This window comes from Gallus gallus, chromosome 14 (genome assembly GCF_016699485.2).
Source record: "Gallus gallus isolate bGalGal1 chromosome 14, bGalGal1.mat.broiler.GRCg7b, whole genome shotgun sequence".
Lineage (NCBI taxonomy): Eukaryota > Metazoa > Chordata > Aves > Galliformes > Phasianidae > Gallus > Gallus gallus.
Window position 1 is genome coordinate 7596549 of NC_052545.1, and position 19978 is coordinate 7616526.

A 19978-nucleotide genomic window follows, 5' to 3' on the forward strand; every position below is an offset into this window, starting at 1 on the left:
AGAGCATTTTTGTATTACCTTCCAGTTCTGAAATCATGGATTCATGTTTGTTTTTCAGCTTTGTAAGGTTTTTGGCTTTTTCTTCCTCTTCTGCAAGATTTGTTGTTAGGTCACTTACTCTTTCCTCAAGAAGTTTTCTTTCCTGAAGAAGAATAAAATAGTTAACAGAAGTTTCTGTCATCGGTCATCATGAAGCATCTCTATACCAAATAAAAAATATCCAGTATACTGTCTTTGGATACTCTGAGATTGTAGCAGTATGTTTCAATTTGTTGAATACAGAGGGGCTAGAAAGCAGTATTGAAATTTCCCATATTCTCTAATCTGCTGTTATTACAATCTTACGCTCACTTTGGCTGGTAAGTAAAGAGCATAGTTCAGAGGAGTATCCCCTTCAGGAAGTACTTGAATACATGTTTACTTCCAATTTTAATCATGAAGTTTGGTTGAAAAACTAAGACATGTTCTACTGATTGTGCTTGACTACTGTGGGGATTTTCTTTAAGATGCTGTCACCACAGGGGACCTCAATACTAGTATTTTTCACAATTCTGAATTGTTCAAGAAAGCATGGGAAAACTCTCAGAAACTTGTTCAATACAGGCTGGCCTGATGGTCTAGTGAATCTCCATAATCAGAAGTATACCTTTTCCTCTTCTAGCTAAAGAGATTTTCTCTCATCCTGCACTATTTTCACAAAGTAAGAAAATGGACCCACAATGCTTACCTTTGTTAGCTTGTTATTCTGATCTTCCATGATAAGAATATCATCTTCCATTTTCTTTATCTTGCCATCTGCTGTAACTTTTTCAAGTTGCAGTTTCTGCCTCGCAGCTTCTTCTTCTTCCAGCTGTTCCTCCAGGTCCTTCAAAGGGAAAAAGAAATTATGAATTCTGGAAATAAAATACAATTTAAATAACAGGAAATGCATAATGTTTGTCAGTCTATGTGGGGTATGTTATAAACTTGGTTGCTTTTACTAAGAAGTAGACTATATGTAATACTTGCTGACTTAGAAAGGAAGATTTACTGAAACAGGTTTTTTTTTTTGTTTGTTTGTTTTTTAACAGAAAATAATTTAAAATTGGGGTAGGGGAAGATGATGTATAAAGAATTCTGGAGGAAAGAGCATAGATCTGTTTGTTACTACTTCAGTGGCATAAACACATTCTACTAAGGGCTGCATAGCAAGGTCTTTCATTGGCAAACCTCAGGTCCTATCTCCTGCTGTTCTCTGAGATACAAGTTAGCGTGTCTATTTCTTGCTTATGCTTCCTTACCAGCATTTGTTGTTGCATCTTTTTCTTTTCTGCCTGCAACTGTTGGCTGCGTTCCTCCTCTTCCTCAATTCTGGCCTCCATCTCATGCAGAATCTCTTCCAGCTCTTGCTTTTTCGCAGCTAAACGGACTCTCATCTCTTCAGCTTCAGCATACAGTTCAGTTTCTGCCTGAAGTTTCTCCTGGAGGAGGTTCTTCTCTTCACAAAGCTATGGAGATAAAACGTATAGGCAGTTAAAATTGAGACTGCAAGTTGTCCCCACAGTGTCTTTCTACTAGTCATAATATACACATAGGTAGCTGTACCACAGGTCTTTCTGCAAATACTAGACTTCTGCTGAAGTTACTGGGAGTTTGCACTGAACTTTCATTCTGGACCATTGCTATGAATACAATCGCAAGTACAAAGAAAACAGACCTCTTTATCCTAATAGCTTCTGGAAATGGTGAGAGATTGGCTAATATTTCGGAGAGGCTTAGATCTGTCAGTCACCTGGGTGTGTTTCTGTTCCAGCTCCTTCAGTTCAGCCTCGGCTTTCTGTTGTCTTTCCTTAGTTCTTTGCAATTCTTCATCCTTGGCCTGCATTTCTTCCTCTTGGCGGGTGACCTGTAGCAGTGGTTTCACCTGAAAACAAAAAGAAAATCAAGAATCATACTAGTGCTTATTTTACTGAAGACAGTACTTAATGGTGTCAGGATGACTGGTGCTGGTGGTAGCACTACCTGCTGCTTCTCAGGTAGTGGGCAAATAATGTCTAACTACACTTGGTGTAAACATCTTTAAACCAGCAAGCCCTGGCAGTATTCATAACCATTTCTGCATTAATTCTTGCAGTCTTGTGAGCACCTCTACCTTCAACAGTATCACTTGCTGAAGAACTAGAAGACTGGTTTTGTGCATTGAGAATGTACAGAGGCTATAACTGCTGCATAGAACGCCATTCTTGAAGAAGGAAAACAAAAAACAAACGAACAAAAACAAAACAAAACAAAAACCCCCACCAAGCCTCTCTATTGGGAAAACACTTAATTTGTTTGAGTGGCTAGTGGGAAGTTAGGGAACTCCTGAGTCCACACAGATACATTACTGCCCGTTTCACAAAATTCTGGTTTTTGTTCTCATTATCAACCTGTGTGAAATTATTTCATTTTGGGCAACTAAAATAGTCATACTAAATCTTACCTAGATCTCTGCTTTATTAGTTTTTCATCCCAAGATAAAACTAACTTTAAAGTTAATAGTGTTATAAGAATATCCAGTGTATCTTTTAATCCAAACTTCTGTGAAGCTAATGAAGCCCTTGCTGTCATCCGTGGAGAACTGCAGCAGGGAGGGTGCCTGACATGACTTGTTATCTTGTGCAGTTCATTACTTTTGTAAAGCTGAGATTCACAGACAGTGGTTACTCACTTTGGTGAACAGTCTCCACCATTGCCAGTTCCTCAGCTTCAGGTAAGCAGCACAATTTCTTTGGATAACCTTCATTGCAGTCAGCTGTTGCTGTCTCTTGGCAAAGGCCCTGTGATAAGAAAAACAAAGCGAATTTGTTTCGTCTGAGAATACAAACTGTAAGACAAACATATTAAGCAAAGAAGCTATGGCATGAGACTGCTGATTTGAGAAGTCTGCACAAGTTCTTTTGTCACTTAAACAGTGCCTCTGCTTTCTTGAGAAAAAGTGATAGCTCTGTTTAGATTTCCAGTATTTTATTTAGTCTCTGGTTTTTGTTGTTGTTGTTTTTGTTTGTTTCTGTTTGTGCTCAGTAGATAGGCACAAATCAGAAAGTATGCATATAATTCTGGATATGAAGTATGTGGGCATTGAGAGCATACACTGGTTATCATTATTGAAACCTATTATGTTTAGATTTATTTGGTCATCAATTTTGAAAGCATTGGTAGTGTGCAGAAAAAGGCTATTGCTGTTAGTTCTGTGATGTGTATTAACTAAGATTGTGCCAAGTGATTCCAGTGCTTCATGCTCTGTGTAAGAAATAAAGTGATTCCAGTGCTTCATGCTCTGTGTAAGAAATAATGTTTTGTTTTACAAATGCCAGTGGTGCTGCTATTTGTGCTGTAAGAGTGTAAAAGATTCCAGTTGTAGGCTATAATGCACCTTGTCCTACTAGTACAAATGTGTTTAAACGAAGGGTCATTGCCTAGAATGCTTACTGTATGGAGAGTTTAAGTAGCCTTACAAAGTAATTGCTTCTCTGTAACTATACTAGTAAGCTACTTCTGGGCAAGAAGTGAGTTCTTTTAGGTAAACACTGAACACAAGTTGAATTCTACAGCAATACTGGCAAAAATAGCTAATAATAAAGTGTATCTTCAGTATTTTCAGTTTGTTATACAGAGAACTAAGGGCTACTGCAGATAACCCACCACCAAAGATATTTTTTTGTTAGTACATATTCTTACTTTCTCGCCAGGTAGCCTCGGCACTGAGCCTGGAAGGCAATAATGACATCTGTGATCTTCAGGTCTCTCTCTTCTTCCAGGTGTGCCAGAACACCAGTTCTGAAGAAGATTTTACTCTGTCCAATTCTGTACAAGTTGGGATCAAGTTCCAGTGCTTTGATCTGGAGGAAAACAGGGATACTTGTTAATTCCAGTGCTGAAGTTTAGAGTATTAAAAATTATTATTTTTTTCATTCCCAACAGTTTTTATATAAGAGATGTTGATCTGATTATCAGTAGGATCGAAGTTGTTTTCCTTACCATCAGTATGCAAGCCTGCTTCCCATCCATGAATCCTTTAGGAATAGCATTTGCAGCAAGAATTTCGTATCTGCCAGAAGACACAGATGTTAGAGAGGTGGAAAAATGTCAGATTATTTTGTACAGGCAAACATGTATACAAGCCCTTTTAAACCCTAAGTTAGGACTAAGCAAGGGATTCCTACCGCTGACGGAATTCCTGGAAGACAATCCTGTTGGGGAACCCTTGCCGGCAGATACGAATACCTTCCAAGACACCATTGCAGCGCAACTGCTCCAGCACTAAATGGGCATCAAGTTTGCCAGCCTGAAAAGGAAACAAGAAGTATTTTTAGTGCAGTAGAAATTTGCAAAGATGTTACTAGCACATATCTATGTTTGAAGACATCTGAACAGCATGAATAGAGTGCCAAGAGTCTGAAAATCAATCATTTGATATTTACCCTTTTTTCATGATTTGGAATGATGCAGCGGACAAAGTTGGGATTGGTATTCCTTAAGGTGGTCATCAGTTTGGTCAGCTGCTCCTTATAGAGTTGGCCCACAGTACGGAACATGCCTTTTTTGGTTTTTGAAGCGCTAGGCAGTGAACTTTCAGTCATCTTGGCCATCTGGTCTAGACCAACAATACGATCCACTGCAATATAAAAGAACATGTGAATGGGACTGCTTATATGAATCGTCTTCACCTCACATACTTTTCTCTGTCATTGCTAAAGCGTAACTTCCAAAAGAGGACCAAAATACTTTTGATGCATGCTAATGAAAGCATTAGAAGATATTTCTGGGTAAATAGTCTATCTCTGTCTAACTCGAAAATAAGGATTTTTGTTAACTAGTGGAAGAATGGAACAATTGAATACATAGAACATGTTTTATGGCTGCTCTATGAAGGACAGTCCTGCAAAGTATCCCTGCTGGTAGGTTGTGTCACAGTGTGTGACAGCCATTAAATACGTACAGTGTAGTATGCATCTTACAGAGCCATGGAAAATTTTTAAACAAATGCTGTGTTTTCTATACATACAGATATTCTTCTAGTGGAGTTTATTTGAGATAAAACTTTGCTGAAGAGAACTGTAGTAGAATTTTTGGGAGAGGAGCATGTAAGTTAAGGACTGCACACAGTCTTTCATAACAACAGTGACAGTGTATTAAATGAGCTGTCTGATATATTCCATAACATTATAGTAGCATAATGAATATTTCTGATTACGTTGCTGAATAATATTAAGTAAGGAAATTACTTTGCTAGTACTTAACTATCTAATATGCTTTCTGCTTTGTTATACTTATTTATGCTTTCAGAACTATTTAGAAAAGAGTACTCTTGTTTCTTAGATCAATCTCTTCCACTCTTATCATTTTCATACTTGTTTCCCACTCATAAGGGAGAGCTGAAAGAACAGTTCTGGTACAAGTTTCTCCCCTTAAACCACATTAATGGTTTAGAGTTGTGATTCATACCATCTTTCCAAAGGTCTGCCACAAATTTGTCTGAAGACTGGTTCAGCAGAGAAGTCACATTATCGTTTAGTGGATCCATGTTCTTTGTCAGCCAGGCACTTGCATTGTAGGTAACCTGCAGAAAACAATGCTGGGTCAAAAATCTGTTTTGCCAGAAATCTGGCACAGCCAAGAATGCAGGGCACTGTACTAGCATAAAATAATTTTTAAAATAGTAAGATTTGAAAAGCTTTCCATAGTTGAGAGGTGAGTTGAATACTTGTTTTTGCGTGTACTTCCATCTACAGGGATTTTTTTTTTTTTTTTGCAGACGTACCCATGGCAGAGGAATCAGTGTGCCTTTAAAAATCTGCTTGCTAGAGAGGAATCCAAATTACTTGGATATTCAAAACCGCATGTGAGCTTAGCACAACCATGAATGGTGTGCGAATCTTATTCCCCATCTTTTGTAATTGAAGCCCTTAATATGTATGTTATATAACTAAAGCCATCCCTATCAACTGGAGAACTAGATTGATCCATTGTTAGTCAAACAGTAAAATAGAAACACAGTTCTGTAAGTCAAAGTAGCTCAGTCTCTCTCATACCTTTCCTGCATAGTGCAGTATGCAGAACTCAGTTTTATCCTTGAGTTGTTTGGACTTCTGGAATTTGGCATGGTTGCCTTGTTCTTGAATTAGTTTTTCCACAAAGGAAGTGTCAGTAGCTTTGGGAAACCAGCACTCTTCATCCAGCAGAGCTAGGACACCCGGGGGGTTGGTCTGCAACGTGAACAATACCAGATCAGTATAATCAAAGCTGGAGATGAAGAAAGACCACCGCCTTCTTTTTACTTTGTTACTAATCCTCCCAGGCAACAACAATCTGAAATAATCTTAAATGGTACTTATATTGATATATAATGGACCCTGATGAAACCTACGTAGTATCCCATCTATATAGATAAAAACTTACGGGTCTTTCAATTAGCTCAATGCAAGGCTGCAGGTCAAGGCCAAAGTCAATGAAATTCCATTCAATGCCCTCACGCTGATATTCCTCTTGCTCCAATATAAACATTGTGTGGTTGAAAAGCTGTTGAAGTTTCTCATTAGTGTAATTGATGCACAGCTGCTCAAAGGAATTGATCTGTGAAGAGGACAAAAGAATTGAATTCCTGATGTTAGAAAGACACCTGAAAGAGGCAACTCAAATGACAAGATAAAAATTTCTATATTCTAATATTCTATTTTTTTTAAGATTACTGTAATTCAAATGATCCATATTTTCCTAATTTAAGGCTTTGAAAATTTACAGTAAGATCACATGTAAATCTCAATACTGGGACCTGTCCAGTAAACCATAAAGACCAGGCCTTGGTTCTAAACACAGAGTCCCCCAGAAGCCCAGCAGTGATGCTGCCAGTTCTGTCCCAGAATAGTCTTTTGGGTTGTCTTGGCCATGTGCTGTTATCCAGCTTGAGAGAATCAAATTGTTTATGTGGCTCTAAATTTAGATATTTGTTATCTTGCATTCCAAACTACAGCATGACAACAAGGAGCTTAGCAAGTTTGTGTCCCACAGCACGTACCTCAAAAATCTCAAATCCAGCAATATCAAGGATCCCCAAGAAAGAAGCGCCTTGTCGTTTGGTTTTATCAAGAGCTTTGTTTACACGAGTTAGAATCCAACGGAAGAGACGTTCAAATTTTGCTTTGGCCAAAGCCTCTATGGCAAAGTCAGCCTGAAAGAAAGAAAATTGTAAGTGAAAGAAGAAATCTAATTAACTGCTAAGTTAAGTGAGGATAATGCAAAGAGAGAAAGAAAACAGATTCCCCTTAGATGTGATGTAAGAAAGGAAAAATAACTCTAGGAGAGCAGAGCAGACTGCAAGTAGATACCTGCTCTTTGGTCTGAGCTTTCTGAACAACATCTCGTCCTACTTTGATCCTTGGGGTTAGAATAGATCTTGTGAAATCAGTCACATTAATCCCCATCAGGTGACACACCTTCTGAGCAGCTAGAATAAAAAAGTGATATTATATTTCAGATTTAATTTTCTCTTAGTGTGAATACAAGCAAATCAACAATTATGTAATGTAGTTTATCTTCCTTAAAAGCTCCTCTGTTGTACACACAAGAGATGCCACTTGCTGTAAAAGTATTATTCACGATACAACCAAGGAATACACTGATCATCAATTTTTGGATTCAAAATTATCAAAAAAGGTAATGAATATTGAACTGATTCTAAGTATGGCATATCTTTTAAGACCTGTGAAGCATATACACATAAACAGTTTAAAATCCTGATAAAGAGTGCTTTCTCAGCTGCTATTTTATTACTTTCTTAGTGTTAACTAATTTTTTGAAGTGACAAATCATACCAGTATTGTCAGGCATAGAAGCTTGATCAGTGTTTCTCTCCTTCTTGAAGACAATATTGCCCAGCTGTAGGACAGACGAAACAACCCTCAGTATAGCTGTAAGATAAGCAGATAGTATGAATGAGGAACAGAATGGACACATTTTGAAAACTTCATTCTCTGTAATAATGAGTTTATTGCGTGGCCTTTGGTACTCTATACTTCCATGGAAAGATCTAGATTTGCTATAAAAGACAGCTATAAACTGCAATAGTTTGAGAGCTCGTAAAAGAGCAGCTCAAATAATCTATGAAATGGAGTAAATAAGCCACTAAGGGTACACCAGCATCTGCAAAATGTGCTGCATCCTCAGGCAGACCTCCAAATCTCAGGAATTCATCTCCCACTCAGAGTGGCCTATGCTTGGTCATTTGAGAATCTGTATCTCTATCTTTAAAATCAAACATATCTATGAGTTACCAACAGCTTCAGGAACACGTGGCACTTCCAAAGCTCTGGCTGTGCAGGAATATGTGGCTGTTCATTCACACAAATAAATAATACACAAATATTCACAGGATTAGTGCTAGAGTACAAAACAGTAATTGATTAATGTTTGACTATTAAAATGTAGATAAATTTCATGCCTTTTTACCTTAGGTAGTAAAATCTGCTGCTGTGTTACAGATGAGATCATATTAATCTATGGAGGTCATTTTGTTCATTTGCTAGACTCAATACAGGAGAATAATACTGTTCTAATGGGCTTGTATTTTAAATCATGAAACAAAAGGGATTCAGACAGCAGTACAACTCCTTTTGATGTCGTGGATAAGCACTATCCATTATATCAACACCAATGCTTGTGTCCTGGGCTGTAGAACAAAGCAATCTTTGTCAGTGCCATCGTCTAACTTTGCTGTCCAGACAGGCAAAGAATTTTTTTTTCTCAGCACCCTCAAGCACTGATGCAGATGGGAAAGGTAACAGAAATCAGCTCTGGCTGACAAAGCTGCTCGAAGGCTCGAGTGACAGTGTGACACTGTTTCTGCCACCAGGTGTCACTTGAGGCACAGCGGCTGCAGCCGTGCAAACGTGTGCTGGTGAGCACCAGACAAAACCCTACACTCTTCCCTGAACTGTGAAGGGTAAATGGTGGCAGGCCCACATTTTCAAGGTATCTTAGTTGTTTGTTCATATGTTTATTGTCCTTTTCTCTGGAATAGTGAACAAAAGTATGAGTTATTTCAGAGAATCACGGAATTTGAGCCTGATCCACTTATTTAAAAACTATATGAATGTAGGATCTTACTTCACATGCTTATATTGCAAAGTGGTCATTCTGGACAGAATTAACTGCGGTGCATTTGGATCTGTATATATTACTACTTGCAGAATACAATCTTGATAACAGTTCTTACATGTCTGTTCCTCCTCAGTAAAGCCCATAATTGTCATTGCTTCCAAGGTCTCCTGGAACATCTCATCATCTTGTTGAGCAGGAATAGGAACGTGACCATTAGATAGAAAGGTGTAGTTGTTGAAGCCCTCCAGCAGCAGATCATCTAAAAGACAAAGAAGTGTAAGTTAAGTGTGTCAGCTTAATGCCATAAGTCTTACATTTACTTCTGTGTGTAACCTAGTCAAAATTATATCTTTCTTCTTGGCCCTCTAGACCTGCACATTCATACAGGATAATAATAAGAATGGAACCAGGTAACAAAAGGGGTCCAAACCAAAAAAATCTTTAAGTTCCATACAATGGCCAGCAACAGATTCTTAGCATAAATATCAGGAAAAATGTATAGTTATCCATTGCTTTATACATTCTTTGGCGATCAGTAATGTAGGGAAAGATGTTGTATTTAAGTTATGATGTTCCAATTGATGTTATATTGAATTCCTATTTTTTTCATCCACTTACACTTTTCACCTCGACATTCTGAAACTATGAGTTTCACAGTGTAAACATGAGCTGCGAGAAAGATATTCTCTTGATTGTGAAACTGCTAGCCAATAATTATATTTGGAACTCCTGTTTTGTGTGTGTGTGTAAAAAAAATAATAGACAACTCCTCCTTGTTCATCTTGATATCATTCAAGAGGAATGAGTTTATATCTCCTGTCAGTTGAAAAATCCTATTAACTGTAAACCACCTGGCTTTAACAGACACACAAGTTGAAACTTTTTTACAGTTCACTTAAGGTAATTATTTTCTATGGCTAAAGAGTTGTTTATTTATCAAAAGAATTGAATAACGTTCTCTTTAAGATATTAAGATAAATCACATAGGTAAGCTATTCTTCATGCCGTTCAATGAGATGTAAGAATTATTAGCAAGTAACTTACTTCTCATTTGTTCAGAAGCTCCAGCAATCAAATAGTAAAAGATATGAAATGTTCGCTCATCTTTAGCCTGACGAATAGCACGGGATTTTTCAAGCAAATCTGTTTGTCAAGTATGTTAGAAAAACAAACAAACAAACATATTCCGGTCCTTCCATAATTGTGCCTTCAGTCTCAGAACCATTAATAGCATTGCTTAAATTTTTGCCATGAGCTTATCTAACATGAATTTCGTTCTAATTTTGTGTTGAGATCACTTGTACTGGTTTAATTATCACCATGAGGAGTAGATCAATTTCCTACCTCTTACTGTATGATAAAAGCTGGTAATCATGATAGTAAGCACTGCAATAGCCATAAATGCTTAGAAAGTTAAACATACAACAATGGTATTCATAACAACATTCACTTCACTTTTAAAATTAGGTACAAATATGATTCTTTCATCATAGGGTGGGGCTGCTAAAAGAATTTTTTGAGGCCAGTATTGTAACTATAGAAGCATTTTTGCTTTTTGCAAAAGCAAACTTTATTATTGTCTATTTTTATGACTAAAATACTAAAAATTTAGTTGACAGCAGTGTTAAGTATTTTGACATCAGTCACTGATTTACACTTTAAATGATATAATCCTATAGATAAAAATTCAGATAAGACCTGAAAAAGTAAAGCCCATTTTTTTCTCTGTGGGTCACTTCTCAAAATAAGTGCAGAAAGCTAAACTATTTGTTGTTTGATGTTACATTCAACAGATAAGGTCTTTCTTTCAGCTGTATGTTTATTTCTCCTCATTTATTGGAGCAAGCAGCTCCTCTTTGCTAAGATGAGCAATGCAGCACTGAGGAATTTAGCTACATGTCCATTTATACTCTATCTCATAAACATAACCCAGGGAAGAGGCATCAGGACTTGCCAAGTAAAGTCAATTTAAGTTGAATTTCTCTGAAATACTTGTATTTTATTCCTGGAAAAAAACCCACATCAGAGCAATGATACATAGCTGTAGGTATGTCACTTGAATGACTAGGTCAGTATTTAGTTCCCAGAGCAGACAAGTTCTCTGAAAATATCTACTGCTTGATGCCATCTGGGACACCAGCACCAGCAAAATATTTGTTTTGCTTCAGTTATGCAAGTTCCCAGATAAGTAATTTCTGACCATGGTGATTTAACAAAACATGCAAAGATCAAGGCAGGTTCAGGGTAAGCTGTCCTTCAGCTTGACAAAAGGAGAGGAACTATAGAGCCTCCAAAGACATCTCTTCTGGCTGCACCATGTTATTTGGCTTTTCCTGACTCTTTTATTTTTACTACTATCAAGTTCTTAGGGGGCTAGGGAAAAGTATATTACTTTTATTAAGATGACCATTTATGCTGCAGACATAAACTATTAAGCTGTGTTATCAAATGGAATTCTCCCTCAGCAGGTTATTCTCCATACTTCTTATTGGAATCCATCTATCCCAGTGCAGCATACATAATTTTTGCAGGAATGCCAAACGTGGGCTTAAGAAATGGGAAACATTCCCTGAGCTCCTGGATAAACTGTAGTGATAATGCCACGTTCTCAGTCTTCCCTCCCCGCCCCCCCCCCCCCCCCCCCCCCCCCCCCCCCCCAAAAAAAAAAAAAGATTCTCTAACAGCACTGATGAGAAACAGGAGAGTTTCAAATCTTTTTATATTTGGAAACCTAGATGACAGGGAACTGGATTGACCCATGCAGGATCGCACCAATGTGAAACAAAACAACTGCACAGCCCTCAAGATCACATGCAACCTCAACCACAAATCCATCTCCTCCACTTTCTGAAGCTGTATGTGGAAAATAGCATACTTTCCTATAGATGAGAAAAGAGATCTGAAAATGTTAGCGTAAGAGTAAGACAAACTGAGAATCTGGTACCAGCATAAATGGAACCACTTCCCTCCATCTTTGTTTATACCAGCCTCAGCGATATTTGCCTTTCTTAGACATGCAGAGGAGCTTGTTTATCTTTCTTCCTTCTGCTAACCCTAGTTAGCTCCCAGTGCTGTTCACAGAAAAGGATACAAGTCTCTATGTTTGCTCCGACAATGTAGCCTGTCACATCAAAGTTGATGCGGATAAATTTGCCCTGTGAAGGAAAAGAAGACCTAGGTTGGGCTGTTCTTTTAGGTTATGTTGGGTTTTACAACATTAGCATGTGGGCTGTTCAGTGGGACATGTACATCATCCTCTTAAGAGTAACATGCTCAATTCCCTCCTGCCAGGACAACCAGGCTGAAATGAACTCTGACAACGGTCAAAGTGGGAGTAGCATTACATCTGAGGGATCCCTCTGCAGAGAGACAGCAGAGGTAGGAGTGAAGGGCCTACAGGGAAAAGGAACATCTGCCAGCACTCCCAACAAAAAGTAGCATCAAATAATTACAGCTGCCATCTACTGTTACTCTAATGTGAATCCATGTGAGATGCTTTTTCTCTTGTAGTCCTTCATTTAAGTCATTAACAACTCTTGCTAAATAACAGGAATACCTTCCAACAAGATGCATGGTCAACAGTGGTGCAAAGAAAAAGGAAGTACGGATTTTCTTTTCTAATTTCTAGAGGATGATATGTCCTGGAGCAGTAGTTGACTTTGCAAGGCCACACATAGACCAATAAACTGTGAGAGTACAGTGGTACTGTCCAGTCTGAGATTGACTTTTAGTCCTGTAAAAGGCCAAATTCCTATTTCAGAGAGAAATTCTCAACAGTATTTCAAAGGGATTGGTCTAGAGAAGCTTTTTAGACAGAAGTATTGAAGGTAAAAGGGCCACTCTTTGTACATTGATTTAAAGAATGGTGTACCTCCCCACAACGTAGACCCAAATGGATTTCTCCTACTTACAAATCTGGAGGAGTTGTCATTCTTCACAGTTTTGGCATTTCCAAAAGCTTCAAGAATAGGATTTGCCTGTAGAAGCTGTTTTTCCAGCTCACCCTAAAATTCATTCAGACTCAGTTAACCCTGAACTTCATAATTAGTTAATTAAAAATAGTACATGTACACTGGAGAAAAATGTGGAGAAAGATAATTTAAGCCTCTCACTTTTTTGTTGAAGACTGCACTGCTTGTGGATTTGTTTTCATTCCCTATTAATCTTTGTGTTTATATATTTGTGCAGTCAACTGATGTCCTGTATACATGACCCTTTTCCAGCCCTGTTGCCTGCGGCAAAGTCTATTAATCTGTTTAGCATCATGACTGGTCTTTCTTAATAAGAGGGTCATTCAATGACAAATTATATATATATGTATTCAGTTTAATGTCATTTTAAAAGAGATTTTCTTAAAGGAACCTCTAGCATATCTTTTTCAAGTTAGTTTATCGAGATCCTTTGCTAGCAAATGACGATGTAATTAGAATAACTTGCCGAGAATCATTTTAATGTAATGCAGCACAAAGCTACAAAGCAGATTTCACCAAGTCTATTAATAATGATCCATGCAAGGCTATTTAGGTTAAAAATGGAAGTGCATCAATTTATTTCAAACTAAGATAATGAATTCTCATGCAAACACACAAACCTTTTATTATGTTGTTAATTGTGCTTGATAATTGCTAGTGGAAACACATCATGCAATGAAATGAGCATGCATTTAATACTCCTATTTCTAAAGAAACCAATGAAGCTGAAAAAAGTCTTTGCTTATTAGGATAGTTTGACAGTTTTTTTTTTACTTTTCATTTAGCTCTGTGCTATGAAGTTACTTTCACATTTGCTCCTCCTCCTATTTGTGGACTACTTTACAGTAGCATGCCCCATTTTAAATAACTCGTGCTGAATAACAGCAGAAAAAAAGTCCATGACAGATAATATGATACGTTGATATCCAGGTAAGTTGAATCCAGAGGCAATAATTTGGAAGGTGACAGTTCTTCCCAATTAGGGTGCAAAACTTGTAACCTCCTAAATGCTGTTTCTGGATTTCTTGTAATTTATATGGGAATGATGAGAGTTACCTCAAAAATATAATAAAAAAACAAGAGTTTCTTAACAAATGGCTAAACTTATCTACATGGTCAGATGACAGAAGAATGAGGACTTTCCTAAGATTACAGATGTTTGGAGAGCTAAGGCATGAAGAAAGTCCACTGAACTCCATGGAGTTGTTTGGACCAGCAATGAATTTAGTTTTTTTTCAGAGAGCTTGTCAGATGAAGTAATAAATAAAATTAAGGGGCAACACTTTGTTGTAGCTGAAGTCTGAGAACCAGCAATCAGAATGAGGGAAAAAGGGTAATACAAAGAAGTACCTGGCATACAAACGAACAGTATATGCCAGCAAACCTGCCTACATTCCCAAAGTACTGATATGCTGGATGGCACATCACAATGCAGGAGGGCCCACGAGGGTCTGTTACAAACTGCCATAACATACCTGCAGACACACGCTGCAGTGGGAACTGCTCTGTTACACATTACAGCAGCAAGCTAGGAGCATGCTAACCCTTGCAGATGTGAACAGTCCTCAACAGTTACATGAAAATGTAAAACTGAAAGCAATATCAAATGCAAAGCATGCAGCCAAACAAATCAATCAACACTGTGAGTTTTAGGAATTATTTCACAACAGTCCTAGAAAGTTCAACCTGAAGTATGGAAAACATTTAGATATTTTCATTCAGAAATCACATTGCTCAATTTCAGGCTGAGTGACTCTTTCAGGATCGTGGGAAATTTCATTCAAACTATGGCAATTTAAACACACACGTATAGAAGAGAGTGATATTTGAGAGATGACCCTGCCTGTGTCAGACCTCATTCTTCACCATGGAGCCTGACACAGTTAGGGTTGATTTGTGAGAGCATTTGGCGCTATTGTTGCTTTTCATCATATCATACAACATATTCCAACAAAGTCTCTCTTAAATTTTTTGAGGTGCAACAATAGCATGCAGATCTACACTCAGTGCCTTAAACACACATCAAACAGTCTAAGTTACTCACGTAAGAAAAAGATGGACCTTGCTGTATTGAATAATGTGGTATAAAACAAGTGTCAGTATCATTTCCATTACACAGACATTTTTATCGTTTTTCCTGTATTAAAATAACCAATACACAGTTTCCATGCAAATATACCAGAAAAACAAAGAAAACCGATCTATTGCAGACATACCAAGAGTACAAATACAAGGAGTGTATTGGAGTATTTTAACTGAATTAAAAAAAAAAAAGAAAAAAAAAAAGACCTGAAGCAAAGGGATGGGATTTGGATTCAGCCCCAGGTCAGTCTCCCAGGACCAGGCAGGGACAGATATTTTTATGGTAAATCCCCAGCTCTTCTCTGGTGCAGTGGAGGCATTTTGCTATTGATTATTTTTTTAATGACTGAAATTGCAGTGTCAGTAGCCCCAGGCACTGAATAACAACTTGTCAACATATTATAGAACAATTTAGACTTTCTCTCAACCTTCATCTGGTGGATATTTGCCTTTGAATGTGTCTTGGAGCCAGTTTAATCCTGAGACTCATGTAATTCCCTAGAGGGGTGAGCTACAACTACAGTTACATACTCAGTAGGAATGGCCCTGAAACCACAAGTTCATTTCCCCCAGCCACTGAGAAGGACTCGGTTGGATGAAATAAGATTTTTTCATAAACATTCAACAAAGGAAAACTATGCCTTTGATATTGGACTGTTTCCAACATCTTGAATCACAGATTTCTAGAAAGTACTGCCCCGAGGGGACATCTACTTCTTTCCCTTCCCTGAAGCACAACAATTATTCATGGTGGAAGAGGCCAGGAAGTGCTTTGGAGTTTTCTATCTGTAGACATATAGCACAGACAAGACCCAGCACAGGTGTGGTTGTGAAGTTTTTACTTTGTTTTGCACTATGCTACTAATTCCTTACTTTTCATTCAGACTTGCACTTGGGACATACTGACACCTCTCCCTTAATTAGGCTCCTTTTGTCATAAAAGTAAATTGCTATATTTATATATATATATATATATATATATATATATATATATATATATATTTTTTTCCCCCAGGAGTATTTGAGTAGCATAAAAAGGGCTGGAAATGATTTAGGATCTGGAGTCACATCAATGAAAACAGCAAAGACAGGTGAGAGCTTCAGTCACACCAGTATCTCAGAGAACTGCATTGGCATAAGCTAATATTACAGATCAGAGCAAAATGATGAACTTTGATCACTAAGGTAAGGTTATTACAGATTCTGAAGAAACAAAGTACTTTATTTAAAAATCTGCCTTCCAAGATTTTTCTGTGTCAAAGGAGCAAAAAGAGTTAATAGGTTATATTTTGGAACTCTTTGCTACTTTGCAAGAAAATATGCCTGCTAACAAAGCCAATCAATACTTTAGGAGTTTAAAAGGTGTTACACATTTTTTGTGATATTAGGATAATATTTTAGTTAAAAGTTTTTCCAAACTTCTTATTTTTCAGGGGCCAAGGGTAGAATAAGGACCCAAGCCCTTGCAGAATTTAAGTCTTCCATGTTACGATATAAATAGGTGCTATGCGTATAGAAAGCTATGAATATTTCTCTTCTAACAAAGCACATTCTGATTTGATGCCTAAGAGGATGTCAAACAAAAGCTTTTTCTTTCCATAAACACAGAGCTGTGACCTAATTGTGTACTCTTAATATGTCGACTATTTGGCAAGCCATAGAAGTTGAACTGCTGTTAGCAATAAGCTCAATACGGTCCCAATAGTCAAAAAGGAGAGTTGAATACAGAAGAGCTCACTCACAGTGATGCTGGTGTCCTTTTTGCCCTTATGTGATGAAGCAACAACAGCCAGGTACTGAATGACCTTTTTGGTGTTCTCTGTCTTGCCAGCGCCAGATTCACCTCTGAGGGGAAAGAAAATAACACAAAGAAAGGTAGGTAACTGGTGAAGTCCTTCTGCCATATGATGTATGTCATGTATAAATACAAGACTGCAATCTGCCTGGCTCTGTATATATCCCAGAACACAGTCTCTCTAAATCCACCTGACTTTAGCACGCAAAGAACGCAGTATCAGAGATGTATCTCTGTCCCATTCGTGTTTTGACTGGACACTGGGCCATTTAAGGGAATTGTAAAGCATTTTTTATAGCAGCTCATCTTGCTTTGGCAGTGCCTGAACATTTATGAGAATTGAGGCTGGCAGGGAATCTGCTCATACCTTAACAACAACAACAACAAAAAACAACATTAACTACAATGTGGTACAAGAATAAGAAAAGCTATCAACAAGAATACAGTAGTTTTCTCTACCGAAATTCTGGCATTAAAGCAAGTTACATCAGTGCTGGAGAATAAGGGAATGATACTGCCTTACCTGACCTCCATGTTCAAACTTTCCATGAATTCAATGGGACCAGAGCTGGCACTGCTGGAGGCATCCCTACTAACAGGGCAGCAGGGACATCTCCTGGGGACAATTCTGACCAGCAGAACTGCCATCCTGGCTGTGCTTTGTCTCTTGGGAAGCAGGAATGCAGTGGTAACTTTCCACCTCCCAGAGGACTTCCACAGTTAAGTTTATTTACATCTTCCAAGTCTTTTCATAAAGTAAAATGCTAGTTTTCAAAGTACAGTCGTTACTCAGAACATTTCCAGCCTACTCTTCCCTCTTTGTCACATTTTATCATCTCAGTTCTGCTAGATACCTTTGACCCTGATGATGATATGGACTAGAACGTTTTTATATTGTCCTGTATCAGCAGTCAAAAAGGGCATGAAAGTGGGTGTGGAGGTAGTAATTTAGCTCTTTTGACTCTATCAAACTAGTGCTGTGAGGACAACAGTCTACATGGAAGTCAGACCTCTGTGTCTTTGGATTTAAATTAAAATGAATTTAAAAATAAAAATAACAATACATATAAAAGTCCCACAGATATTTGTCAGCTCTTTTGAAACCGAATCTGTTTAGCTGGATCCACTGCAGTTGTGCTTCTTTTCCTAATTAGGAAATAGAGGAGTTAATTTTTCCTACCAAGGGACTAGTGAAAAATGGACATAAATGCTAGGAAGAACTTTTAAATTGAGATGAAACTGATGTAAACCTTAGGAAGCCAGAAACAATTTCTGCCCGATGCACATCACAATGAGGAGTGTTTAAGAGTTTTAACCAGAAATAATTGAGATGGTTCCTTTTCACAAGACCTGGGTTAATGTGCACAGTTTGGAGGTTGGATCCATCCCTGCCCTGGACTTCAGTGCTAAAACATTTCCATGTTTTATTGATAAAAATTAAGTGTTCTGGGAACAATTCCAAACCAAGCACGCCAATTTGAAGACATATGCGTACAAAGTTTTCAAATAAATCTACCTTGCATCTCTGATACTTTGGAAAAAAATAAAAGCATTCTTCAAACAAACTCTAGGCTTTGAACCATTCTACTTTATTAAAGGTTATTTGTAGTTCATCACTACATGAATTGCATTTTTTTTCTCCCAGGGCAATGGTGCCCATCATTTGGCTTTTCACTGAATGCCTGTGAGTATTACCATATAAGGCATCATTTTACTTGTAATTATCCTACCATACTGTAATGCTTTAGTTACTTAACATTTTGTTCTGTGCTTGCTTTCCTTAACTCTTTGCTTCTGCACAGTTTGAGGGTTTTTCTATTTTCTGCAGCTATTCTTTTTGAGCTTTTAAATTCCTTTTGAAGTGGACAATAACAAATTCTTCAACATGAAATGGAAATGTTTCAACATGAAATGGAAATGTTTCAACATGAAATGGAAAACAGACGGGATCTCACAGTTATAAGGATGAAAAAAAATAATTAAGTAATGAAGTATCATGTTCATAGCTGATGAATACTTGTAATTTTTCAACACATCAAGTCATTTTAAATGTCCCTGACAATACATAAGTCTGATAAACAAGTACTCATTAAACAACATTACGCTGAAGGATGCAGCAGAGCTGTATGACAAGGTCTGGACTTCATCTCAGTGATAAAATACCATGTGTTTGAAGAGTAATTAATGAAGAAGAATAGCTGAATCAGGTTCAATGCCTTTAAACATCAAGAAGCTTAGAAGGGGAAATACCCAGGAGGAGGAGAGCATGTGATTCAGTTGAGTTCATAGGTGAATTAAACTTTTCCCAGAACTACTGAGCTGCAGCAGGACTGGTCAAGCTGCTTTTTTTCTTCTCAGCATCTTTCTTGAAGTACCATCATTTCTAGGATGGCAGAAGCAAGTTTTATTGTGAGGTGGTATGACGAATTCCATCTGTTTTAAGTCTGCATGCTCTCTTTAGTCTCAGTGACTCAGTTGTTAAAGAAGGGCCTGGTCCTTGCAAGCATCATGATTGTGGCATGGACTATACACACAATGGAGCTCCTCCCAGGAGGCATCTTCTTCTTGTCCATGTTCCTCAATCTGTACCTCTAATCATGTTCCAAGTGAGGAGTGCACTTTACAAAGTCTACTACCTCTATCCTAATCATTTTGGGAAGCAGACAGATCATTTGTTTAACTGAAGTATCTCAAATCATTCTTATTGCTGCCATACTTAGAAGCAGCTCATTTATTGCCAGTGCACTTCTTTTCACCCAGCTCAGGTGGGCAATGCAAAAACAAGGAGAGGAAAAGCAGTAATTGTTGCACAGCTGTGATCAGTCCAACAACAGTACTTAATTGTCTTCCCATACATATTTTCATCCTAAGAAACCGCCTTGTTTTCCCAAAGTAAAAAGATATACTAGGCTTATAGGCTAAAAAAAGCCATTAAACAATGCTCTCTCATTTTGTGACATATTGTAAATTTATTCCTCCCTCATTTCTTACCCAGGCATTTAAAAAAAATTTT

The 19978-nt window shown here is 37.7% G+C and overlaps 1 protein-coding gene and 2 long non-coding RNA genes across 8 annotated transcripts in view; 2 read left to right on the forward strand and 1 right to left on the reverse strand.

Annotated features, from left to right (window-relative positions):
* The window catches only part of MYH11 (myosin, heavy chain 11, smooth muscle), a 56771-nt gene that overhangs the window by 15055 nt on the left and 21738 nt on the right, over positions 1–19978 (reverse strand). For all 3 annotated transcript variants that reach the window (NM_205274.3, XM_040647321.2, XM_040647320.2), the window contains exons 5-25: positions 16913–17015; positions 15133–15153; positions 13029–13121; positions 12209–12272; positions 10162–10260; positions 9233–9376; positions 7833–7928; positions 7347–7465; positions 7037–7189; positions 6421–6594; positions 6054–6227; positions 5467–5581; positions 4443–4636; positions 4185–4306; positions 4000–4069; positions 3700–3860; positions 2690–2798; positions 1772–1903; positions 1281–1487; positions 728–865; positions 19–142 (exon numbers count right to left, since the gene is read on the reverse strand). In NM_205274.3, coding sequence (NP_990605.3) covers positions 19–142; positions 728–865; positions 1281–1487; positions 1772–1903; positions 2690–2798; positions 3700–3860; positions 4000–4069; positions 4185–4306; positions 4443–4636; positions 5467–5581; positions 6054–6227; positions 6421–6594; positions 7037–7189; positions 7347–7465; positions 7833–7928; positions 9233–9376; positions 10162–10260; positions 12209–12272; positions 13029–13121; positions 15133–15153; positions 16913–17015 — 2612 coding nt within the window. The remainder of the gene's footprint in view (positions 1–18; positions 143–727; positions 866–1280; positions 1488–1771; positions 1904–2689; positions 2799–3699; positions 3861–3999; positions 4070–4184; positions 4307–4442; positions 4637–5466; positions 5582–6053; positions 6228–6420; positions 6595–7036; positions 7190–7346; positions 7466–7832; positions 7929–9232; positions 9377–10161; positions 10261–12208; positions 12273–13028; positions 13122–15132; positions 15154–16912; positions 17016–19978) is intronic.
* Positions 4632–6596, forward strand: LOC121106799. The gene is made up of 2 exons (XR_005839866.1): positions 4632–4919; positions 5777–6596. It is a non-coding gene; the product is annotated as an uncharacterized LOC121106799 (long non-coding RNA).
* The window catches only part of LOC107054621, a 30422-nt gene continuing 27290 nt past the window's right edge, over positions 16847–19978 (forward strand). For 2 of the 4 annotated variants that reach the window (XR_003077689.3, XR_005839861.1), the window contains exon 1: positions 16847–17045. This is a non-coding gene — a long non-coding RNA (uncharacterized LOC107054621). The remainder of the gene's footprint in view (positions 17046–19978) is intronic. The other 2 variants (XR_006931484.1, XR_006931485.1) reach the window with 2 other exon arrangements.